General features: G+C 31.4%; 4 protein-coding genes across 4 annotated transcripts; all 4 read right to left on the bottom strand.

Annotated features, from left to right (window-relative positions):
* Positions 1–2,082: 2,082 nt before the first annotated feature.
* LOC113870858 (UDP-glycosyltransferase 73C4-like) lies at positions 2,083–3,594 on the bottom strand. Its single transcript, XM_027507369.1, has one exon. It carries the CDS (start codon positions 3,592–3,594, stop codon positions 2,083–2,085), a length of 1,512 nt encoding a protein of 503 aa, XP_027363170.1.
* Positions 3,595–5,810: 2,216 nt separating this feature from the next.
* Positions 5,811–7,426, bottom strand: LOC113870855 (UDP-glycosyltransferase 73C4-like). The gene is made up of 2 exons (XM_027507364.1): positions 7,395–7,426; positions 5,811–7,347 (listed from the first exon to the last, which is right to left on the bottom strand). Exons 1-2 carry the CDS (start codon positions 7,424–7,426, stop codon positions 5,811–5,813), a joined length of 1,569 nt encoding a protein of 522 aa, XP_027363165.1.
* Positions 7,427–13,594: 6,168 nt separating this feature from the next.
* LOC113872389 (UDP-glycosyltransferase 73C2-like) lies at positions 13,595–15,154 on the bottom strand. The gene has a single exon (XM_027509910.1). The coding sequence runs from the start codon at positions 15,089–15,091 to the stop codon at positions 13,622–13,624; it is 1,470 nt and encodes a 489-aa protein (XP_027365711.1). The 5' UTR covers positions 15,092–15,154; the 3' UTR covers positions 13,595–13,621.
* Positions 15,155–16,282: 1,128 nt separating this feature from the next.
* On the bottom strand, positions 16,283–25,099 carry LOC113870854. The gene is made up of 8 exons (XM_027507363.1): positions 24,938–25,099; positions 24,690–24,826; positions 23,843–23,905; positions 23,673–23,715; positions 17,116–17,172; positions 16,909–16,996; positions 16,464–16,558; positions 16,283–16,378 (listed from the first exon to the last, which is right to left on the bottom strand). The coding sequence occupies exons 4-8, from the start codon at positions 23,697–23,699 to the stop codon at positions 16,283–16,285; spliced, it is 363 nt and encodes a 120-aa protein (XP_027363164.1). The 5' UTR covers positions 23,700–23,715; positions 23,843–23,905; positions 24,690–24,826; positions 24,938–25,099.
* Between the last annotated feature and the right edge of the window lie 1,211 nt (positions 25,100–26,310).

Raw genomic sequence — 26,310 nt, 5'->3', positions numbered from 1 at the left:
AAATTTTTAAATATTATTTATCATAAAATTTTTTTAATAACTTGTTTATGAGTTTTTATAGGTGTTTTTCTACGTATTTTTATCATATTAAAATTATATCATCTATTTTTTCCACTTATACTTCTAATAACTTTTTTTGCTGTGTCCAGATTATCTTAATTAATTTTCCGTCATATTGTTTACAATTGAAGCTTCTTTAATATTCTCTTATATGTGGTCATTTATTAATATACACAAAATTTTTAATTGTTAAAATAATCTTTTTTAATATACTTTATCTAAAATAAATAAATTTCAAGTAAACAATTTAAATACCTACTAACAAAAATTAGTTCAACGGTAAAATGTTAGTAAATAAACTTTTTCAGTTCTACCTCCATGCTGGTTATATAAATATAACTTCTTCTTTTTTTTTTTGTAACTAAGAGCTAAGTATATGTGTAATGTGTCTGTGAATATAAGTAATTGAAATTATAAATAAATTATACTATAAGAACTAAAAATGTAATTAAACAAAAAAGTTGAATAAAGATACACCTTAATGACTTCCAACTTGCCTATTTGTTTTGTATTTATAGCTTTGGTGGACTCAATTTGTATTGGCGAAACTGGAATAGCTTTAGTGGACTTGCCGTGTTGCGTTGCCTTTAGGCCTCTTTGGGCCATTTGTTGGGCCTATGTCTTTAGACCTAATAGGCATTGTTACGGTGGGAGTGCTTTATGGAGAAACTCATGTACCATAGATTGTTCAATTAAATGCCTAATCCACCCACGAAATCAAACGTGGTATCGTGTATATATACTTGTTACTTTAAGTCTTTCCTTTGTCTATATCCCGCAAGTTTCGAATCCACTTACTTTCTTAAATCAAGGTTCGAGCAGAAACACTTGACAATTCCACCAGACAAAAGAAAAATGTTAGGTCAGGAAACTACACTCAGGAGACTCATTCAACTTGGACGATTTTCCAAATAGAGAACTCATCCCCACAACCATAGAATAAGGTTGATTTTCTCCAACAATTCAAAATTCCGTTACCTACTCTGAATGTGACTTTAGTAATAATCTTAGCAATAATTTTTTGCTTAATTATGGCCAATTAACAAAGCTTAACACACTAAGTAACACATAAAAATGAGTGGTGAGCCTCATCATTGTTTCTCTCATGAATTTCAATACAATGCCTCAAACAAAGAACACTTCATTGCAAATGACCTAGCAGTACACGAGGAGAACTAAGAGGTGGTTTATATATATATATATTATTTGATTGACTCTAACCATTAAAAGATAGAAGAACAAATGTGAAGAAGAAATAAAAGAAAGAAGAAAAGGATAATTACTTATGGTAACACTTAAGCAAAAAAGACAAAAAAAAAAGTACTAAATTGAGAGAGAAAATTGAAACACAAGGGTGGGTCAATAAATATAATAGAATCTAGTATAATTAAAATTAAATAATATTTACAACGATATCCCTATGTTTCTATTCTTCTCATTTTAAAGAAAATGTTAAAAATATCTTTTTTTTTCATTTTCAAATTTAGGTTGAATTTTGCAAATATTTTTTAAAAAAATTTAAAAACCCAATCAAACATTTTCTCTAATCAGATCAAACAGGACCTAAAAAAGTGATGTTAAACGATTCGAGTTAAAGCTACGATCCCCTCCTATAAATCTTCCTCCATATAAATCAAATGAGATTCAAACTTTAGGTCCTAGAATATCGAAAAATAAATTTTGACGCCCTGTGAGTACATATACACTTGGGAAGATAGAGACGAAAGATAAGATAGACAAAATAATAGCTATGATGCATGATAAAGAAAAACAGAAAATTATATAAAAAATAAAAGGTAATACGTGAACAAAAATTAATTCTTAGAAAATATTACTCTTATTTTAACTATTTGAGATTCAAACATCAAAACAAACACAAGCATTCCACGTATATCTATATATAAACAAAAACAAAAACAAGCAACCACTGTAAAACTAATTTCCAGAATAACAAAACAGCAATGTTCCCAATACCAAATGCGTTTAAGCAAAAGCTTATTGCAACCCACATATGCATTTGGTCTACACTGTGAGTTTCCTTTGACTTAACAATTGGACACGCATTATATCATAAATTAGCAAAGACATGTTGCAGTGAGAAGATCCACCTTCTTCTACTGCTTTCTTTGCCATTTCCGCAAACTTCCTAGCTCTTTCTCTTCTCTTCTCTTTGTCTTCACCTTCACCAATCACCTTCTCTATAGCCTCTTTAACGTTGTCCCTATTGACTTGAATAAGATCACCAAACTTATCTTCATCACCAAAGTGCACAGCAAACTCAGCCCCAACTCTCACTCCAATCTCAGCCACTTGCACAGCAAACTTCTCATTGTAAAACTGATCAGAAAACATAGGAAATGTCACCAAAGGCACACCAGCACAAACAGCTTCAAGCGTTGAATTCCATCCACAGTGTGTGAAAAAGGCTCCTATTGCTTTATGTGACAAAATCAACACCTGTGGTGCCCAACCCTTGATCAAAATCCCTCTCTCTTTGACCCTCTCTTCAAACCCTTCATCTAAAAGCCACTTTTCCATTTCATCTCTTTTATATGCTCCTCTTAGCACCCAAATGAAAGGCCTTTTTGTTGCTTCCAATCCTAAACCAATTTCTATCAATTGCTTAGGTGCTACACGATTAAGACTACCAAGGCAGGCATAAATAACTGACTTTTCAGGCCATGAATCAAGCCACTTCACATATTTCTTGGTTTCAATTTCATCAGCATATGAGTTTTTGCTACCTCTCTGAGCTTTATCCAAATCATCCTTATTTGATAGTGACACTGGACCAACACACCATACCTTATACCCCGTTACCCTTTGATACTCTTCAACATATTCTGCTTCCAACTCATGAAAACTATTCACTACTATTCCATATGCTTCTTCTTCAGCCATCCACACTCTCTCACGTATAGCATTCAACTTTGGGTTTGGGCCAGGCCTAAAAAACACGGGTAGCTGAGATTTCTTCATTTCAATTATGTGGGGTAATCCGGGGACAACCAGTTGATCCGAATCAGCAACACTCTCATAGACCTTAGAAACATGCAAGTTGTAATTGCACAAGAGGTTGAAGCAATTAGTCCCATCAAATACTATTCTAGGGACTTTTAACTTGTTGGCCACATAAGAAACACAAGAAACGTACTTGTCAGATACAATGCAACTAGGAAAAGGTTCTTGCCTTTCAAGAAGCTCCTCTAGTGGCTTCTGAAGCATGCTTAAAGCCACCATAAAGTTATCCCTAAGATCCATTGAAGGGAGAGTTTCTAAGTTCTCACACCCTTCTGGTATTCCAGCCTCAACATTGGGGAATTTAACTAGAAGAATTTTGATGGGTGAGCCTGATTGGGTTTCTCTTTCAATGCTGGCTCTGAATTGAGGTGCATTGAGGGTTGTTGTGACTATGGTGACCTTAACGTTACGGCGTGTCAATAACTTGGCCATGTCCACGAGAGGAAGCATGTGACCGGATGCCATGAAGGGGATGAATACAAAGTGGAGGGTGCATGGTGGTGGTGTCTCCATAGCAAGTTTGTGTCACGGGAAAGCTGAAATTTCAAGAGAATTCAGATAAGTGTGAAGATGGAACTTGTCACCAATTGGGACTTAAATGGAGGCTTGCATCGTGCGTATCTATTTTGATTCAACAGTTTTTTAACTAACATGAATTTTGAATATATGAATGATACTTTTTTTTTATTAAAAATAATAAAAATTATAAATTTAATACATTAATAATATTGAATTTTAGAATTTTAAATAAGAATTTAGTTTAAATATACACTATCACTCAATTATAAATTGTTATATAAATAAGAATAATTATTTTTTATATTAACTAATATAAAAATTATATTTACAATATATTTTAATTAATTAATTAATTAATTTTTCTCACTTATGTCCTAATGACTTTGTTTGCATGTGTCCAGATTATCTTAATTAATTTTCTGTCATATTTTTACAATTGAAGCTACTTGAATATTCTTTAACATGGGGTCATAAATTACACTGTAAGAATAATTAAACAAAGAAGTTGAATAAAGATACACATTAATGACTTCCAGCTTGTCTATTTATTTTGTATTGCTGCATAGCTCAGTGGAAAATTTTGTTTTTGTCAAACCGGAACAGCTTTAGTGGACTTGCCGCGTTGTGCTGCTTTTAGGCCTCTATGGGCCATTTGTTGTTTCGTTGGCCTTGGTAAATTTTTAGGTAGTCTAACTATACAGATTTTGCTACGTGTTTAATATTTTATAAGTGTGTCATGTTTTAGGATTGGTATTTTCTGCAATTTTTTTGTGCAAATTGCACTCTACAGTATTGTAGTTAGTGTATTTTTAGACGATAATCTCGGAACATGCTATAGTTTTTCCTAAATATCTTCGTTGAGAACGTAGTCGCAATGCTGTCACTTATACAGAGCATAAGACTGTCACTGCTATGGACGTTGAAGAGACAGGACAAGACCCTTTATGGTTTTGGCGGTTAGGTTAGGCAAATATGGACCAGGAATCTTGTTGCCTCACATGTTTCCATTTTTTGTTCATATCAAGTCTTGGCTTGTCCAATATTAGCAGTGCAACGCTTTTTGTTATTGGCTACGTCTTATTGTCGTTTAATTCATGTTTTTAATTTTGATTTTTTTGTACAGTTATTGTTTACTGGCTGTGCAGGGATATTGAATGTTGGTCGAAATTCAAACAATAATGGCCTTTAAAATGATAGTCGAAATCCTTTGTGAGTAATGAATTTATGCAAGTACCTCTACTTTATGACATTTTTTAAGAGTATTTAATATGTATTAAAATATAAATTATATCAATAAAGCACATTAAAATTTAAAATAAAATCAAATCACTTTATCCAATAAAATTAAAATAAATACTTAAGTAGCCTTAAATATTTAAAATAAATATTTTAATTAATCTTTCAATTATTTAAACCTCCTTATTATAATAATATGGAATTAAATATTAATTATGTTAATAAATTTTAATGTATATAACAATCTAATATATTTCACTTAGATATTTTAATAAATATTGTCTAAATAAAAATATATTCTCTTGTAACATAGATGACTTGTTGACTAGCCTGTATAGATTTAAGCTTAAACAAATTGTAATAAAAATACTTGGATTTATTCGGATATTTAATTCTAATGTTTCAACCTTTACTTTTTGTGAGGATTTTCTTTTTGTAAGTAATTTCAAGCTGATTTATTGAATAGACTCGTTTTGTTAGCTCTTGCGATGATTGTATAAGACATGTACTTGATAAATATAAGAATGTAAGTGATGTTAAAGGATTACTGTTAAAGTTACAATCCCCTGATAAAGCTTCCTCCATCTAAGTCCAATGAGATTCAAACCTTAGGTCCTAGAAATTGGAAAAGAAATTTTGACACCCTGTGAGTACATATACACCATTTGGAAGATAAAAGAGACGAAAGATAAAATAGACAAAATAATAGATATGATATTTGGTATGAAAAAGAAAAACAGAAATTTATATACAAAATATAAAAGGTAATATTTGAAAAAAAAATTGTTAGAAAAAGATTACTCTTATTTTAACTATTAGAGATTCAAACATCAAAACAAACACAAGGATTTAACATTTATTATAAAATTAAAAACAAGCAACCACTATAACAATTTCCAGAAAAACAAAGCAGCAATGTCCCAATACCAAATGCGTTTAAGCAAAAGCATATTGCAACCCGCATATGATTTGGTCTACACTGTGAGTTTCCTTTGACTTAGCAATTGGACACGCATTATATCATAAATTAGCAAAGACATGTTGCAATGAGAAGATCCACCTTCTTCTACTGCTTTCTTCGCCATTTCCGCAAACTTTCTAGCTCTCTCTCTTCTCTTCTCTTTGTCTTCACCTTCACCGATCACCTTCTCTATAGACTCTTTAACGTTGTCCCTATTGACTTGAATAAGATTACCAAACTTATCTTCATCACCAAAGTGCACAGCAAACTCAGCCCCAACTCTCACTCCAATCTCAGCCACTTGCACAGCAAACTTCTCATTGTAAAACTGATCAGAAAACATAGGAAATGTCACCAAAGGCACACCAGCACAAACAGCTTCAAGCGTTGAATTCCATCCACAGTGTGTGAAAAAGGCTCCTATTGCTTTATGTGACAAAATCAACACCTGTGGTGCCCAACCCTTGATCAAAATCCCTCTCTCTTTGACCCTCTCTTCAAACCCTTCATCTAAAAGCCACTTTTCCATTTCATCTCTTTTATATGCTCCTCTTAGCACCCAAATGAAAGGCCTTTTTGTTGCTTCCAATCCTAAACCAATTTCTATCAATTGCTTAGGTGCTACACGATTAAGACTACCAAGGCAGGCATAAATAACTGACTTTTCAGGCCATGAATCAAGCCACTTCACATATTTCTTGGTTTCAATTTCATCAGCATATGAGTTTTTGCTACCTCTCTGAGCTTTATCCAAATCATCCTTATTTGATAGTGACACTGGACCAACACACCATACCTTATACCCTGTGACCCTTTGATACTCTTCAACATATTCTGCTTCCAACTCATGAAAACTATTCACTACTACCCCATATGCTTCTTCTTCAGCCATCCACACTCTCTCACGTATAGCATTCAACTTTGGGTTTGGGCCAGGCCTAAAAATCACGGGTAGCTGAGATTTCTTCATTTCAATTATGTGGGGTAATCCGGGGACAACCAATTGATCCGAATCAGCAACCCTCTCATAGACCTTAGAAACATGCAAGTTGTAATTGCACAAGAGGTTGAAGCAATTAGTCCCATCAAATACTATTCTAGGGACTTTTAACTTGTTGGCCACATAAGAAACACAAGAAATGTGCTTGTCGGATACAATGCAACTAGGAAAAGGTTCTTGCTTTTCAAGAAGCTCCTCTAGTGGCTGCTGAAGCATGCTTAAAGCCACCATAAAGTTCTCCCTGAGATCCATTGAAGGGAGAGTTTCTAAGTTCTCACACCCTTCTGGTATTCCAGCCCCAACATTGGGGAATTTAACTAGAAGAATTTTGATGGGTGAGCCAGATTGGATTTCTCTTTCAATGGTGGCTCTGAATTGGGGTGCATTGAGGGGTGTTGTGACTATGGTGACCTTAACGTTACGGCGTGCCAATAACTTGGCCATGTCCACAAGAGGAAGCATGTGACCGGGTGCCATTAAGGGGATGAATACAAAGTGGAGGTTGCATGGTGTTGTCGTCTCCATTGCAAGTTCTTGTGTCACGGGAAAGCTTAATTTCAAGGGAATTCAGATAAGTTTGAAGATGGAACTAATCACCAATTGGGACTTAAATGGAGGCTTCTTTGCATCGTGCGTATCTACAATTTACTTTTTGCTTGTATTGTATGATACCAACCGTCACGTAATAGTTTTGATTCAACAGTTTTTTAACTAACAGAAAGTTAGAATTTACGAATGATATTTTTTTTATTAAAATATTATAAAATTTAATGCATTAATAATATTTAAATAAAAACTTAGTTTCAATGTACACTGTCACTCAATTATAAATTCTCATATAAATTAAGAATCGTTAATTTTTATAATAATTAACACAAAAATTATACTTACAATATATTTAAATTAATTAACAGTATAATTTTTTATACTTAGAATATATTAAAATTAAATTATTTTAATAAAAAATATTTTTTCGATACGTGTCATTGACTTTAAGTTAAAATTTTTCATTAGAAAAGCCTTCCTTTTTGCCCATGATTAATTTTGTTTAGCATTCACACAAAGAAAAAGAAAAAGAAAGTAGATGGTAATCTGATGAAAAATAAGACCGTGTTCATTGAATTAAAAGTATTTTTTTATTAAAAAGTGTAACATTTTTTATTTAATAATTTTGTAATTATTATTTCTAGAATACTTGTTAATAAAATTCTTATTTCTTTAAGAAAAAGAATTAAATGAGAGAGAAAGTAATAAATATGATGAGTTTATCATGTAAGAGAATAATAATTGTGAAAAACGTAAAGTATGAAAAATAGAACAGAAAAATGTCAACTTATTTTTTTTATATTAAAAAGAGGAATTTACGTGAAATTAAACATTTTTCTTTAAATTATAACAATAATGTGTAGTTATATATAAGAAAACTTTTATTTTTAGAATAAATTTTAGAAAGATAAGTAATGTAAAACAAACATTTATTTTTCCTTGAAGTCTAACTATATATAATGTGTCATTAGGTGCAATAACTATTTTATTCCCAAAAACTAAACGCTAATTTTAAAAGCTATTGCACCTACCCTTCCTTCCTGTAAAGTTCTGGCCGGTTGAAAATGGTAAATTTTAAGAGTTTTGTTTTTGTCATAAATTTATTTTTTAAACTGTTCAATTTGTATTTCTAGGCGGATTTGGTAGTCTTTCTTAAGATACAATGTATGATAACATATATATATAGTAATTATTATACTATTTAATAAAAATTTATTATTTATTACTTTTTTTATTGTGTGTATTTAATTGCATGTTAAAAAATTATTATTTTTATTAATAAATTAATACGATTTTATTTTTTATTATATAAAATATTTATTCTTTAATTATTTTCCTTTAACAAGCATTTATTTTATATTTATTTATAAAAAATAATTTTTTAATTTAAATTTAAACAAATAAAGACTCAATTTTAAATATATAAATTATTATATTATTTATGTCTTATTTATTATGAGATTTGTGTTACTTAAGTAATCAAAGTACATAAATAATTTATTCGTTTAATTCATAAGACACGATTATTATAAATATTTATGAAATACAGTATAAATATATGGTGTATAAATATTAATTTTAATGTGGGTGCAAACATACAAAAAGCGTAAAGACACAAATATATATATATATATATATATATATATAAAGTATTTATTAATTTCTTAATATGTATCGTTAAGACTTTAAAAAAATTGTTTTTATAAATAAGACAAAAATAATATAATATGCGCTTAATAAAAATACTAATTAACACCAAAACACAAATTCATGAACCAAGTAGCTTCCTTTTATTTTCAGCGATAAAGTAATAAAAGAATCTATAAAATACTTATAATAAAGAAAAATTGAAAAATTAATTAAAAATATTATATAAAACTATTTAACACTTGTTTTTGGAATAACATACTAAAATACATTTAATACTCCTTAAGTATCCGCGTTTTACTGGTTCTAAATTTCAAACCTACTCGTTCCTAATCGTATAGCATTTATTAAAGAATAGTATTAATTAGCATTTATATACGTAAACTTAATTAGTGTTATTATTTTTAATTTTTTAATATGTAGTTAAAGATATACTATAATAATATTTTACACGATAGGATCTGTTGATTTTCCTTTTGTATGATAATAATACATGTTACTTATAAATATATTTAATTAAAAATATTCTTTTAACAATGTGTATCAAGAGAACATTATAAAAATTTATACATAATGAATGTTTATAAACATTATAAAATATGAAACATTAAATATCATACAATATCATTAAATGACACAATATTAATAAAAAAAAAATACTATCTATTAATTTTATGTTATATGCACTTAAATATATGTAAAATGATGTTGTATTAGTATTTGAGCTCACTTTCATCCATTCATTAACATCTTGAATTGAGAAAAAGGAATTATTATTCCTAAATCCATGCCTAAGCCAAGATTATTTTGCCATCAAATAATCTCTAAGGTAATGTAAGGCATCCTTTAGCAAATCATTACATATCAAGCATATGCTTGAAGCAGCTAGATGACGTTAGTATTGAAGGGTGTTTGTTAACAATGCATCATGTATCAATAGTTAAGTAAAGAATTTATTTTTTTTTTCTGGGGAACTGGTAATATTCAAATCCAAGAAGAGCTCTTGGTGACCCTCTCTAAATTGTTATGCAATTAAGATTTAGCAATTAGCACTCTATCCATAGATGGTTTTCAAATCCAACAATCGTCATAAAAAGCATGTAGTAATAGACGCGATTGGTACCCAAGATAATGGTGGATAGGATAGGATAACTATCATATGCATTATTAATCAAATGTTTGTTGAGTCACAATAATATAATTTATCATGTTGCATATCCTATCATATTTGACTCATATAATTTCTATCATAAATATATGATTGGATTGAAAGAAGAAGGAAATGATAACAATTGTCTTCTCTAAAATACCTTAAATTTATTTTATTACCCCTCTCTCTCTTTCCTCTCTATTTTTATATTTTTTTAAAAGTATATTAATTTTTTTTAAAATATATTATTTTTATATATATTTAAAATTAAAAATATTTTAAATTATTTATATATTTTTTTATAAATAAAAAACATAAAAATTAATTTAGTAAATATAAATAAAAAAATAAGTTTATTAATTTTTACATATTTATATCATATCTTTATTTTTATAGATATAATAAAAGTTTATTTCTGATCTTATTCTGGCCACCAATTACCAGCTTTATAAATTGAATTTCATATGATGGACCTTTTACAATGCCACTTAGAGAATTTCTTATGTGAGTCATATTAGTAAATGTTTGTATATGACACATATTATTAAATTAAAATAATCTTTGAATAAAAAATAAAAGTATATTACATGGATTTTTAAAATTTAATAATTTTTTAAAAAGTAAATAATTTTATTATATTAAATAGAACCAAATTTAAAAGATAAATTTGTAAAATTTAAAAATTATTAAAAATTCAAAATTCAAAAATTAAATCATGATTCAACTAAAATAAATCATGCACCATAATTAGAAAGTTAATAACCCTTACTTTAAAATATTTTTATTTAAAATAACTCTACATTTGTATTATGAAATATATAATTTAGTTGGAAGATGATATAATTTTATTTATTTATGCTATAAATTTGAGCATGTTAATAATAATTCTAATATCTTATTTTTAATTTTAAAATTTTAGATTAAGTGATTTAATAAAGTTTTAAATTTCTTATTTTATATTTAAAAATAAACTATCACACATAATTGAACATAAAAAACTAATAAATGTATATACTCTCGTTTTAAAAGTGAATTTCACTCTTAATATATATGAAAAGAGAGAATATATTTAATCTAAAAAGACAAACATGGCATCACATAATAGAGTGAAATAATAGGTCATTTCACGTTTAAGATTTAAAACTCATAAATATACTTTATTTTATTTTACCTTTTATGTGTATAAGTTCTCTTAATTATTAAATAAAAGTAAAAGAAATATTTTTTTTATATTTTTAAGATAATAAATATTAAATTCTCAATTCTCACATGACCAAGTGCTTCAATACCTTAAGAAGTCACCTGGACAATGTCTGTTTCCCAGCTAAATCTTCTCTTCATCTCATAGCCTATGTGAAGATGTTGCTGACAAATGTACATATATTACTGATTTGCCATTTTCTTTGGAAATGCCTGATTTCATAGAAGTTGAGTTCTTGTCTATCACTTCTAATGCCGATTACTCGCTCACTTTAAAGTCTCTTTCAACTCTTCACTTCCATTATGCGACAATCAAGTTGCCATTCATTTGGCTTCCAATCCCACACATTATTGATGTTCAAAACACAAAGCCTTTTCCTTCACCTCAATTCTATTATTTTATTTACAAGCTAAGAATCATAAACATATACTTCCCAAATTTATATTATTGATGATCAAGTCAACGACAAAACATCATACATTCAATGGCATATTTTCAAGTATGGTGCATGCAAGATATGACTGTTAGATATTCATAACAAATCACTGGTTAGATTATCAGTGACAGGACTTATATTTCATGTTTACCCGAGGCTACGCCGTTGGTGAACTATGAAAAACCAATGACTTAATTGTCAATAAATTTAAAACCCAATAAACACACGTCATGACAAGAATAAACATATTAACAAGTCCTAAACCATGGATAATCTTCATCCTACACTTACCGGTTATCATTATTCATGCCTTAATTAATGCTAATTAGATATAAGATCATATATCCAACCTTCAAGGACATTCTCTACTTGCCCAACCTTTCTTCATCTTTTTACTAGTTATTCTACTACAATCATTTCAGATATGTTCTATATCTATATTTCCCTATTTCTACGAAACAATAAACCTTTTGTCCCCAATGCATTAGTGAAGGGCCAATCACTTTTCACAGCTTTGTACGAATCTTTTGGTCGATTGTAACTTGTGGCTTTGAATGGCTAGCTTATGTTATTCTTTTAGGTTATATGGCCCGTCCTTGGCCAAAAATGGACTGAATAAAAAAAATTATGCAGCAAAAGTTCATGTTGTTGACCCACAAAAAGAGGCACATGTGAAATAAAAAAAACCAAAAATTTTCAAGAGAAAAGATGTTTAAAATAATAAAGAAAATATGTATAATTAAAGCACGTGCAATATAAAAAATAATAGATTATAAAAGACTAAATAAGTTTATAATTATAAGGAGATATGCCTAAGCAATTTAAGCAGAATAAAAATTACAAATTAAAAAAATTACAAATTACATCTATGTATAATAAATTTAAATATACTGTAGCATTATACTATTATAATCACGAGAGGAGGGAATTTTCGTTAAAAAAATTCATAGGAAATTTCCACCGACATTATTTGAATAAGTTCTTAAATCTGGTTTGCGTAAAGTAATGGGGGTTTAGAAGTCGATTATGTACAAGGAATAGTGAAAAATTTATTCCCACAACATGCCTATACACATCCTTAAACAAATATCCTGAAGTCAATTAGCAGCATGTTTGAATTTTCATTTGTGCAACGAGTTATGCAGCAATTCAATGTTCAAAAATGAATTCAACACATATTCCAACACAAGCTGAACAGTAGCTAATAATTTTAGCTTTCACAAAATGGGTATTTCTCTCTTCACAAACAGGCCTTAAGGGGATTTAAATAACTCAAGACATAGTTAATTTACTCTAGAAAGTGAAAAGAAAAAAAATTCAAAAAGTATAGATTAGGCAAACAATTATATATCCAGCATAAACATCACGACAGTGACTCCATCTCTCTCTCTCTGTCTCTCTCTCTCTCAAATTATAGCTGCCCTGCCTATTTCGCTTTTAGGAAGTGATTGTGGAAATTTCCTTTCAACTTCGCAGCAACGTCAAGCCAAACACCCTCCTACCCAATTTGTTTGATGTATTCAAACTCAGCCTTTAGAATTCGAACCATGATAATGACATTTAATGGACCCTTCGCATTGGGTTCTATTAGATATTTGATCAATCTGCAAATAGTGGAAATGGTACATAACAATGCTACACATATACTATGCTACCAATACTCCCTGATTTAATCAACTTCTTAATAAATTCAAGAGTTACAGAGAAAGTGACAGTGTGACACTTACTAATCCACCACTCTACTTATGGAATTGAATGGACTCACAGCTTTGAAAAAATATAGGGTAGGAAAAAAACATATAATGAGTACCAAATACCAATCTGCTTTCACAAAGTGAGAAATATCAATTATTTCTCTTGGTTTGTTGCATGATATCTTGGATAAGGAGTTTCACATTAGAGTGAGATGATCTACCTTCTTCTAAAGCTCTCTTGGCCAAGTCTGCAAGCTCTTTAACTCTTTTCCTCATTTCTTCACTTTCTCTACGCTCATTCATTAACTCATCAATTGCTCTCTTAACATCTTCTTTCTTCACCAAGACCCCCGTTCTCTCTTCTTCACCCCATTTGACAGGAACCTCCACTCCAACCCTTACTCCTACTCTTAATATTTGTACAATAAGTTTCTCATTGAGGAATTGGTCACCAAAAAGTGGCCAAGTAACCATTGGCACACCAGCACATATTGCTTCTAAGGTTGAGTTCCAACCACAGTGTGTTAAGAAGCCTCCAATTGAAGGGTGTGATAGTATTAGTACCTGAGGAGCCCAACCCCGAATCACAAGGCTTTGAGCTTTAGTCCTTTCCTCAAAGCCCTCTTCTTTGATCCACTTCTCCAATGCTTCTAATTCGCTTCCTTCCCTTATAACCCAAATGAAGGGTCTATTTGATGCTTCCAAGGCCAAACCAAGCTCTATCAACTGCGGTGGAGTTATGTTGCAAATGCTTCCAAGGCAAACATATATTACATCCCTTGGTTTTTGCAAATCAAGCCACTTCATGCAATAGTGTTCATCAATTGAGGCCTTGTTCCCTCTCTCAGCCTTATCCAAATGATCCTTGTTGCTAAGTGAAACAGGACCAACACACCACACTTTACCATTCCTTGCCTTCTTGTAACCCCTTGCATACTCTTGCTCCAACTCTTCAAAGGAATTCATGATCACTCCATAAGAAACCCCTTCAGCAGCAGCAGTTCTGGCATAAAACTTTTTCCATTCTTCCGTTGTTTTTTGTGCTGGTATCTGTGCTTTGGTCATCTCAATTCTGTCAGGCAAACCAGGCAACACAAAGTACTCAGTTTCTGTGGCTATGCTAGACAGAACTTTGTGGACGCCCAAGTTGTAAAGACACAAGAGACTAAAACAACTTTGTCCAAGAAAAGAAATCCTAGGGATGTTGAATTTTGTAGCAATGTTGGCTGTGTAAGGCAAACACATGTCAGAAATTATGCAGCTTGGTGGAGGGGTTAACTCTTCAAAGATCTTTTCTACTGGTTTCTGTAGGGTGTTAGCTGCATTGAAGAAACTCAAGGAAGTGCCTAGTGAAGGTAGCATGTCAAGATTCTCACACCCATCTGGTAATCCAGCTTCTTTGTATGGGAATTGGAGTTCAACTAGTTTGATTTGAGAACCTGAATCAATGGAACGAGCAAAAGTTGACGAGAAACGTGCTGCATTGTGGGGTGTGGTGATTACACTGACAGTAACACCTTGCTGTGCCAACACTCTTGCAATGTCCATCATGGGAATCATGTGGCCCTGAGACATCAAAGGAAACAACACAAAGTTGAGGTTTTGTGTTTGGGAAGTCATTAGTGTGTTGTGTGGTGGAGATGGATACAGCTGCAATAGATCCACTTTCTCTTGTTTATTAGGGGCTCATGAGAGACATTTATACACACAGTCACACACCCTTTGTGACTTAATTGATCCCGAAAGCACTTCCCTGAATTATACATATATTTTTTTAAAGGTAAAGTATATATAAATCTGCATATAAGTTTTGAACGTTATTTAAAATAAATTTATGTACAACAACAAACAGTGAAAATATTATCTGATCAAAAAGTGTGTATGATTGAAAGACTTTCTAGAAATATCAAAAGAGAGGCAAATCCCAGTGACAAACTTAACTAAAAACTTAAAAGGGAAGAAAAGAATATAGGATTGATTGTGAGTGAAGTATAAGACACGTTTAAAATTAATTAATAAGGGGAATAATATTTAAATAGATAAAAAAATATATATATATATATAAATAATGCCTGTATTTGTTAAATCTTATGCAAATTTTTAAAAGGTATTCCGCCACACTTGTCCGTGAATGCTTTTTCTAACGTAGCATCTGTCGGTTTTGGACAAAGGATGCTCCTTCACTTGAAAGCTAATATAAGATCCCAACACAATTTGGTTATTCTTGGTTGCTAGGCTTATTGACATAATAAACTTATTTTGGTCTAGAACTGGCAATTTTCATAATCCTAATAACACACTGAAGAAATGAGTGAATGATGCATTGAGAACTGTAGGCCAGTTTACCAATTATCAAGTTAACCTGCTCACGGCAGATATTTTATGAAAAATATTAACTTTGAACTGAGGTTAAATAACAAAAAATTAAACAAAAATATTTTTAATATTTATTATATCAAAAATATAAAAGTATAACAAATATTATATTTTTAATAAAAAATTATATATTTAAAGTCAGATTTGAAGTTAACAGAACCAAAGGAATATTTTACTGGACATGCTGATTTTCCTTTGTCAACATCATAACTTTATGAAGGTGGGGAGTTACATGGGCTAAAATAATAAGACTTTATAGTTCAATTCCTTCCAATTGAGATATGTTTTTATAATATAATAATGAAATAAATAAGACTAAATAATACCGACAAGAGGTAGAAGCAAATTATTGAAATATACACGTAATATGGGGAAAATAGTAGAACTAACTAGAGCTTAAAAAAAAATCAACATGTACATTAGTCATAATAATGATCAAAATGGAGAACCAACTGGAGCTACAAGGCCAAGGTACCGCATTATCTTTAACCGACGAGCCTTTCCTTCTGATTTCAGTGGAAATGTCACGTCCTGCAGAAGAATTTCATTATTTAATGCAACCCACAAATATATTCTAAGAGGGATTATGTTACATAATTTTGAGCTAGTAACTCACATCAAAATGAACTTTGCGTTCACGTTCCCTCTTGCCCCTTCCTCTCTCTAGAAAATCATCTACTGTAGCGCTTGAGGTACATGAAGTCCATTTATCTATACAAACTTCAAAACTTAAATCAACAGTGAAATGACAAATGTAATGATATAGGTATGACATGATCTACATGATATAAATTTTAAATCTAATATTGGGTTTTATGACGTAATCCAATAAAGTAATTCCATGTAGTGGTTTTCACTGCTGAAAGAAACAATCTGATCAATAGGAACATCTTTAGCAGAAGTTTTCATTTCACAACCACGAATTGGGCACATTAGCTCGGGATAGAATAATCCATTTCATTAAATGAAATTAATTTATTGAATGTGATCAAGCAGACGTAAGACACAGTAATACAATTAATTTCCTATCCTGATTCGGAGTAGAAATCAGAATAACATACCAGATGAATGATTTTGCCGATTGCAGCGAGAAAACTTATCAGAACTCAACTTTTTGTAAAAACTGAGCTGTTCCTTCCTCAGTAAGGCCTGGTCTCATACCAAATAAGAAGGAAAATGAAATATCATCTTAGGAGATAAAGAGTAGACAAATGAAGTACAAAATTATGCTGAATGAAATCATATCTATTTTATATATTATAACATAATTCTTTTAGAGCCTGGTGAAAATGTCTAGAAGGGTTGGTGCTCCTTTCTTCAAAAGACTGCAATAGAAATCTTGCATAAAAATGAGATGTTGATGATATATAATTTAGGCAGGTAATCATGGAACTATCTCCTTTATTATTGTTGAAATCTGCACCTGCTTAGACTGAATTTTCACAAAAAATAATCCCAATTTACCAACTAGGCTACATCGCGCCACCAAAGAAAGGAGGAGACAAATAGGAAGGTTGGATAGAAGGATATGCCAAATGAAAACCGTAATAAGGCTATGCAGAAGCGAAACGGAATTAAAATACTAATCTCTAGCCATTGCAAATTGATTCGCAGTTGGAGTTTTCAGTCTTTTCAAACTCTCACTCACTCAATCATGATGGTGTGCTTTTGTTCTAAAAGAGGAGCAGATTCAAGTGACCTAAAATCATGAAAGAGTAAAATATTTATAGGGCTTTACCCATTATAGAGCCTATTCCCAAAAACTAGTGAAAATAACTTCTGCGTGTAACAAACAGATGCAGAAAATGGAATTATATGGATTACGTAATGTCCCTTGAAAATCGAAACTACAAACAGAAATCGATTGCTAACATTCTCCCACTTGATCTATTAATTCCATTATCAACCATAACAGGAAACCAAATATATGAATCATGCTGACAGTTCCTCTAACGGTGAGTATTATCTTTCATGTATCACAGAATATGAAGTCTCTTAACACTAACTTTTAACTTAATGAATAAACCATATGTTCATTCAAGGTCAAAACTAAACGATATTTTCTAAACAAACAAAAGTGTGCACAAAACAAAAGAGAAAACATCAAATCTGAATAAAAAGTCTTATAAAAAAATAACAAGAGTACTCATAATGATTGTCACATCATGGAACCAAGATTCATTCATGCTACATGATCCTTAAAATTCTTTGGTGGTATGCTTTTACTCAAAGGATCGACAATCATCAACTCAGTGCTAATGTGCTCAACGACCACTTTTTTTCCTTAACACGTTCTCTTATGGCTAAATATTTGATGTCGATGTGTTTACTTCAACTTCCACTCTTGTTATTATTAGTCATAAATTAGTAAAGTTGTCACAATACATCTTTAATGGCCTAGATACAGAGTCCACAACTCTAAGCTCAGATATAAAACTCTTCAACCATGTGAGGTAGCCTTAAAACAAGAAACGAACTCAGCCTCCACAGTGAAAGTAGCAGTCAAGGTCTGCTTCACACTGCTCCAAGATACAGCTCCACAAGCTAACATAAAAATGTAACCAAATGTAGATTTTCCTGGTATCAATGTAGCCAGCAAAGTCTGAGTCAGAGTAATCTATCACTTCTAAAGCATCAGTCTGTCTGTACATAAACATATAATTCTTTATTCCTTGAAGATATCTCATTACTTTCTTTGCAGCTTTCCAATGGTCAACACCTAGATTACTCTGATATCTTCTTAAAACTTCAACCACAAATGTAATGTCAGGTCTAGTGCAAACCTGAGCATACATAAGACTTCCAACAGCTGAAGCATATGGAATATTTTTCATGTGTTCCCACTCAAGGTTATTTTTCGAACATTGACTCAATTCAAGCCTATCACCCTTCACAATGGGAGCTACACTTGGTGAACAATCTTTCATGTTAAACCTTTTCAAAACCTTGTTAATATAGGTCTCTTGAGACAAATCCAAAATGTCTCGAGATCTTTCCCTATAGATTTTAATGCCTATGACATAAGATGCTTCACCCATATATTTCATATCAAAGTTCTTTGAGAGAAATTGTTTCACTTCATATAGCATACACCTATCATTAGTCGCAAGCAAAATATCATCCACATATAAAACAAGGAAACAAATCTTACTCCCACTAACCTTCAAGTATATACATTGATTCATGATATTTTCTTCAAAACCAAATGAAGATATGACTTCATGAAATTTTATACCATTGAGGGGAGACTTGTTTTAATCCATATATAGATTTATTAAGCTTACAGACTAAATGCTCACTGTTACTAAAGAAGAATCCTTCAGGTTATTTCATGTAAATCTCTTCTTCTAGATCACCATTGAAGAACGCTGTCTTCACATCCATTTGATATAACTCAAGGTTAAAATGAGCTACCAATGCCATAATCACTCGAAGAGAATCCTTTTTAGACATAGGAGAAAATGTCTCCTTGCAATCTATTCCTTCCCTTTGAGTGAATCTTTGGCAACAAGTCTTACTTTATGTCTTTCAATGTTACCTTGTGCTTCTTTCTTGGTTTTACAGACCCACCTACATCCAATGACTTTTACATCATTAGGCAACTCAACGAGATTCCAGACTTTGTTAGATGCCATAGAATCCATCGCATCTTTCATGGCATTATACCATAAATTCGATTTCTTAGAATTCATGACTTGTGAAAACGTTTCAGATCATTTTTGGCTCCTACGTTATAATCCGATTCTTGTAAATACACCACACAGTCACTAGAAATTGCTGACTTTTTTACTCTAGTAGATCTTCTTAATGTTGTCTCATTATTTTGATGAGGAACTTGTTGTTAAAACCACTTCCTTAATAGGTTGATCAACATTTACTTGTACCTCCTTGTCAATAACTTGATCTACCAAATTATATTCAATAGCTTGTGGAACTTGGATAATTGGTTGTCTAATAGGCTCTTGAACTGGAGGAGCATGAATGACTACCAATCTATCATTTGATTAAGAGGGTTTAACTTTATAATGATCTATTTCAAGAGTAGAGTCTAGAATTAGGTCACTCCCACTAATCAAATCATTTTCAAAAATTTTCGCATTTCTTGATTCTACAATTCTAGTACTACGAGATGGACAATAGAACTTATACCCTTTGGACTTTTCAACATATCCAATGAAATATCTACTAATAGTCCTAGGGTCAAGTTTCTTCTTTTGTGGATTATAAATTCTCGCTTCAGACGAGCATCTCCAAACGCGTATATGTCGCAAACTAGGTTTCCAACCTTTGAACAACTCAAAATGTGTTTTTGAGACAGTCTTAGTTGGAACTTTGTTTAATATATATACAACCGTCTTAAGTGCTTCAATCCACAAGAATTGAGGAAGTCTTACATTGCTCCTCATGCTTCTCACCATATCCATCAAAGTTTGATTCCTTCTTTCTGCCACACTATTCTAATCTGGAGACACAGAGATAGTGTACTGGACAACAATCTCATGTTCTTGAAGAAATTTCACAAATAAACCAAGTGCTTGTTCATTCTCTGTGTATTTACCATAGTATTCTCTACCTCTATCTGATCTCACAATCTTAATTTTCTTTTCACATTATAATTCTACTTCAGCCTTAAAAACTTTAAAGGCATCCAAAGCTTGATCTTTAGAACGAAGCAAGTAGATATACATATATCGTGAGTAATTATCTATGAAGGTGATAAAATATCTCAAACTACTTGCATCCATGTCTGGACAACAAATATTTATATGAATGATCTCTAATAGGTTTGAACTTCTCTTGGCACCAATTTTAGACTTGTTGGTTTGCTTACCCTTAATGCAATCCACACAAGTCTCAAAATCAATAAAGTCCAAAGCACTAAGTACTCCTTCATTTACTAATCGCTTAATTCTCTCAATGGAAATGTGTCCCAATCTCCGATGCCACAACATAGAGGATTCCTCATTAACAACACATCGTTTTACCCCAGCAGTAACGTGCATAGAATTATAAGCGGCATTATTTTGCAAAGTAATAAAATAAAGTTCATCACATAGTTTACCAAAACCAACAATTTTAGATTTATTCAATAAAGTAAAACTAGTGTCTGAAAAATTAAAAGAAAAACCTGAAGGCGCAAGTCTTGAAATTGAAATCAAATTCTTAGAAAAACCAAAAACATAAAATGTCTTTTCTAAATTTAAAACAAAATCACTACTTAAAGTTAAACTGCACGTCCCAACGGCCTCCACATATGAACTCATCCTACTCCTTGAGTATATGCATTGCTCACTTCCCATTGGCCTCCTTAGGTTTTGCATAACCTACAAGGTATTACAAATATGGATTGTAGAACTGGAATCAATCCACCATATGTTATGATTAATATCAACCATATTAGATTCATAACAAATAAAAGCAAATGGATTACCCTTCTTGTCTAGTCATATCTTGAATTTCAAGTTGTCTTTCTTCATATGTCCTTTTTTTTTTTACAAAAAAAACACTTTAACTCCTTCTTTATGTTCGGCTAAACAGGAATCCTTCTTTTGTGATTAACTTGATTCTTTTTACTCCTCGCAGAGGTAATTAAGTTCACCTTCTCCCCTTCTTCCATTAGTAACATTTCCTCTTCTTAAGCACACATGGTCAACAATTCATTAATAGACCACTTATCCTTATATGTGTTATAAGAGATCTTGAAGGGGGCATATTGATGAGGAAATGTACACAAAATATAGTGTACCAAAAAGGAATCAGACATGGTAACTTCTAAGGCTTTCAGCTAAGCCACTATATCTCTTATATGCATGATGTGATCACACACTCCTCTAATTCCAATGAGCTTCATGGATGAAATTTGCATTATAAGGGTGCTGGCAAGAGATTTATCATAAGTAGTAAATTGCTCATCAATGGCCTTTAATAAATCTTTAACTTTATTATGTTGATCGATAGAACCCCGAATATTGGCAAAAATGTTGGTCTTTATGAAAGTCACATAAAGACGATTAGACATCTCTCACTTTTCATAAAGATCAACTGCATCTAGAGTGTCTGTTATAGTAATAGCCGGTGGTTTGTCCTTTCTAATAGCATAATCAATATCCATCTAGCCCAAATGAAGAAGAACTTTCTCCTTCCAGACCTTATAGTTGTCACCCTTTAACTCGAAAATACCACATTTAATATAAAAAAAATACTCACAGATTGAGAAACTGCAAAGTTTAAAATGCCACATGCTTATCATCATAATTTGAGGATAAAATAAATATCATGTTTTACCAATGCAAACATGCTTTAATTCATGAATCTAGTGACATAAAACTTGTCTGTGGGTTAAAGTCCTATTCAATTAGACTCATTACACATCTTTATGACAAAACTATCAAATTATGTTTCTTTTCTTAATTCTTGTGGGTAGATTAAGAAATATAATCTAATATTTTATCCTAATTAATCATACACATGCAATAAAAATTTTATGGGTAGATTTCATCACATCATATATAATCAATTACAATTAATGTTTTTCAATGTGATTCAAAAACTATATATATAATTTTTTTAATCAATCAAAGGTGTTGTGGCTACTCTCCAATTTATTAAAATTATATTCATCACCAAACATTAATTCTTTCCAAAGAGCCAAAGGTTAGTATTAATATCAAATAAATTAGACATAAAAATTAATAATGTCATGCTAAATAGTCACAAAGAGAGGATATATAAAAGTCAAAATAAGGGTTTGGTTTAGTAACGCTCACTGTATTTTCCCACTACAGAGATCTTGGGCTCGAACTCACGTAGGACCAAAACTTATTTTTGGATTCATTAAGGGCCAAAAAAACATTTGAATAAAAATTTCAAAGGCATGTTTCAAATTTGCGTCCTCCACGAAGATCAAGGCTCAGCTAACCATTAGGCCACGCACCATTAACTGTCATTGTCTTACGTCCAAAAGTATATGTTCATTTATTTGTAAACTCATAAAAACACAAAACGACAGAAAAACTTACGTTGCAGTTGTCTTCAACCTCTAGCCGGGTCAGTTTGACCAGGTTATGACCCGCGAACCCGATTTCAAAAATTTAGCTTTTCCAATACGTATTAAACGGGAAAAAAATATGTTTTTAGATGCAGAAAATATAGAAAACGGTTTTCGATATTCGGTTTTGATATAAAAAAAAAAAGGGTCAAACACAACATCCATATTCAAAAACAAAATTTTGAATTTTCAGAACAAGTAAGGCAGAGACTATACAATGCTCTGATATCAAATGTAAATATTAAAAAGCCAAATAAAAACTGTAATAAGGCTATGGGAAAGAGAAACAGAATTAGAATACTAACCTGCAGCCATTGCAAGTTGATTCATGTCAGAGTTTTCATTTTTTCCAAACTCTCACTCACTTAATCACGATGGTGTGTTTTTGTTCTAAAAGAGGAGCAGATTCAGGTGACCTAAAACCATGAGAGAGTAAAATATTTATAGGGCTCTATCCATCGTAGAGTCCATTCCAAAAAAACTACTGGAAATAACCTCTGCGTGTAACAAATGGATGCAGATAATAGGGTTATGTGGATCACGTAATGTCCCTTAAAAATTGAAACTATAAACAGAAATCGGTTGCTAACATATGCAAATGTAGAAACAACATGTTCACTTTTTTGGGTCCACAATGTATGTTTGTGACACATACTGGTGGTTGTTACTCCTCATCTGGATTAGTTCTACTTAAATGTTATCGAATCAAATATAAACAGAGACTAACACGATGAAATTATGTGAGAAAACAAAGTGGAAGACAAGGATTACACTTACATCCTCAAATGGAGAAATATCTATCATTGGATTAATCCATGCACTGTGAAATAACCAAGTAATATTGCACAACAATAAACGAATTAGGAAAATCCTGGAAACTACCGTATATATAGGAAAAGATATGCTGCCAATACACTTTTTTTAAAATAGAAAAGATGTTATAATACCTGGAATGATTTCCATAAAATTGCACCAAAACATGTCTGGGATGTGGATCTTTCTTTCATGATCTGGAAAAGTTTTTTATATAAATTAAATATAGATAAATCATTTTTTAAACAGAAAAAAGAAAATGTCAGAAAATTTCACTCTCCCTAAAAGAAAAATCAGTTGCTGCAAATAAAGTTGAGCAACATCTTACATATATGTTGACACACCAAGATCAATTGTCAAATCTTGCATGTTGAAGCACTAAACTTTGTAGTACACAAGAATGGGTTTAAATCGTTAAATTTAACATCTAGAGTTCCAATGAAAGAATATGGCTCACGAAACTTCCAAGAGAGAAGAGAGAAGAGAGAGGAGCAGGTAGAACAAGCTATCAGAAAAAATATAAAGCAAAGCTTATCATGGTTGACAAGTAGTTCTAATAGATATGTAATTCTTTTTCTTGTATTCATATCAGCAAGTCCGAAGTTGCATTACTTTACTCAAATACATTAAAAGGATGAAAGAAAAAGATTGAGACTTCAAGAGATATATGAACTTATTCACTTGATTGTACCATAAGCCATTGTAAGATTAATGTCTGTCTATTCTCCCCTAAACAACTTAGGTAGACAGGGAAGTGTAATTAAAATAAAGATCCTTTTGTATGGAATCCTTCTGTCCAAGATATCAAGAGAAAAGAGTGCAACAAGTTAGAATAAGCATTAAATTATCTAGCATGTAAGTTAGAACCTCTAGACCTTTCGTCTATAAAGATCATTTTCATATCAAATTGGTCATTTCACAATCACGAGCATTCATATCGAGTCAGAAACAAGCAACTTGGGAAGATAAAAATGTATATACGTCAGCAGGCCACCATATTTGACTGGCTGGTCTTGCCTTTGCTAGGAGTTACAAGAGAATTACTTTCATTAACATTAGATCCTTTGGGGATATATTGTGACATCTTGAAAATTTCAGTTTTTTTGTTACTAGCATCCCTATATAAAAAAAAAAAGGAAACTAAAAGCTTACAGACTTATTAGAAACAGACAATTCACAAAGGTATCAACTCTCAACTTATTTGTGTCAGCATGTCTGTAGAAACAAACCTACAGCTGCCAGAGTTGAGACCTTTCATCATGGAGAGATGAATCAACTCACATAACTGGAATATTGGAAAACTCAGATGAACATGCTAATCTATGCCCTTGGGGATAGTTGCATTGGGCTTATGTAACATTAGGAAATTGTTTTACTTTCATTTTCCTCTCCTGTGAATTTGCAAGTGCAAGAAAGTGTTGAGCAGATCAAAGTTTATGAATACATTCAACAATATTCCATAATTTGAAGATCAAAAGGACCTCAACACAACAGGCATGACTGTTAGCAACTAACTTCCATTTTTTGTAGTTTCGATTTTAAAGGGATATTCATTATTTGTATCCGTTTTTCCACTCAGAGGTGGTTTTACTAGATATTCAGAGTGAGCTCAATGATGGAAGAGCCCTATAAATATTTTGTTATCTCATTGTTTTAGGTTAACTTGAATTCGCTCCTCTTTTAGAACAATACACACCATCGTGATTGAGTGAGTGAGGATTTGGAAAGACCAAGAACTTCGATCGTGAATCAACTTGCAATGGCTGGAGATTAGTATTAATCGATTCATTCTTCGCTTTCGCATAACTTTGATAGTATTTTTACATTTGGTATTAAAGCATTCATGTACCTCTGCCTTGCTCGTTTTACATATTTAAAATTTTTTTTTGGACATAGATGTTGTGTGTTTGACCCTTCTTTTATCAAAATCAAATATGAAAAATTATTTTCTATGTTTTCCACATCTAAAAACATTCCTTTTCACGTTTGCTGGAGACTAAAATTGTTAAAATTTTGAAATCGCGTACGCGGGTTGTAACCGGATTAAGCCAACCCGGCTGGAGGTTGAAGACAACAAGAAAAATGATTTTTGCGTGTTTTCTGAGTTTCTGAATGTATGAACATGGAGTTTTGTACGTGCAATAATATTGATCTGTCAAGGATGGCCTAGTGGTAACTTGCACCTTGCTCTTCATAAAGGGTGTGGGTTTGAAACTTATCTTAGCACTTTTGTTCAAATGTTTTTCGTCCCTAATAAAACCAAAACAATTTTGGTCCTGCGTGGGTTTGAAACCTAGGATGATAAATTGAAATGATTGCCATTAAACCAAATCCTTAACCTTATCATATATGTGATTATGAAAACTATATATATATATATATATATATATATATATATATATATATATTTCCTTATGACTAGCATGATGTTATTAAATTGCATGATATTATTGTTTTTATGCTTAATTTCCTTGATATTAATGCTAATATCTACCCCTTTGGAGAGAGAGAACTAATGTTTGGTGATGAATATAATTTTAATAAATTAGAGAGTAGTTACAGCACATTTGATTGATTAAAATAATATATATATATATATATA

This window comes from Abrus precatorius, unplaced genomic scaffold (genome assembly GCF_003935025.1).
Source record: "Abrus precatorius isolate BTA unplaced genomic scaffold, Abrus_2018 Scaffold7, whole genome shotgun sequence".
Taxonomy (NCBI): Eukaryota; Viridiplantae; Streptophyta; class Magnoliopsida; order Fabales; family Fabaceae; genus Abrus; species Abrus precatorius.
This window is presented reverse-complemented; position numbering and strand designations above follow the sequence as displayed.

What these genes read in the sequence shown, in the direction of transcription:
- LOC113870858 (XM_027507369.1), bottom strand. Translation starts at nt 3,594, where the DNA reads ATGGAGACACCACCACCATGCACCCTCCACTTTGTATTCATCCCCTTC.
- LOC113870855 (XM_027507364.1), bottom strand. Translation starts at nt 7,426, where the DNA reads ATGCAAAGAAGCCTCCATTTAAGTCCCAATTG. An exon ending in CTCCATTTAAGTCCCAATTG is followed by an intron (nt 7,348 to 7,394) that starts GTGATTAGTTCC and finishes CTTGAAATTAAG; the next exon opens with CTTTCCCGTGACACAAGAAC.
- LOC113872389 (XM_027509910.1), bottom strand. Translation starts at nt 15,091, where the DNA reads ATGACTTCCCAAACACAAAACCTCAACTTTGTGTTGTTTCCTTTGATG.
- LOC113870854 (XM_027507363.1), bottom strand. Translation starts at nt 23,699, where the DNA reads ATGATAGATATTTCTCCATTTGAGGAT. An exon ending in TTCACCAGGCTCTAAAAGAA is followed by an intron (nt 16,997 to 17,115) that starts TTATGTTATAAT and finishes GTATGAGACCAG; the next exon opens with GCCTTACTGAGGAAGGAACA. An exon ending in AACGCAAAGTTCATTTTGAT is followed by an intron (nt 16,379 to 16,463) that starts GTGAGTTACTAG and finishes ATTCTTCTGCAG; the next exon opens with GACGTGACATTTCCACTGAA.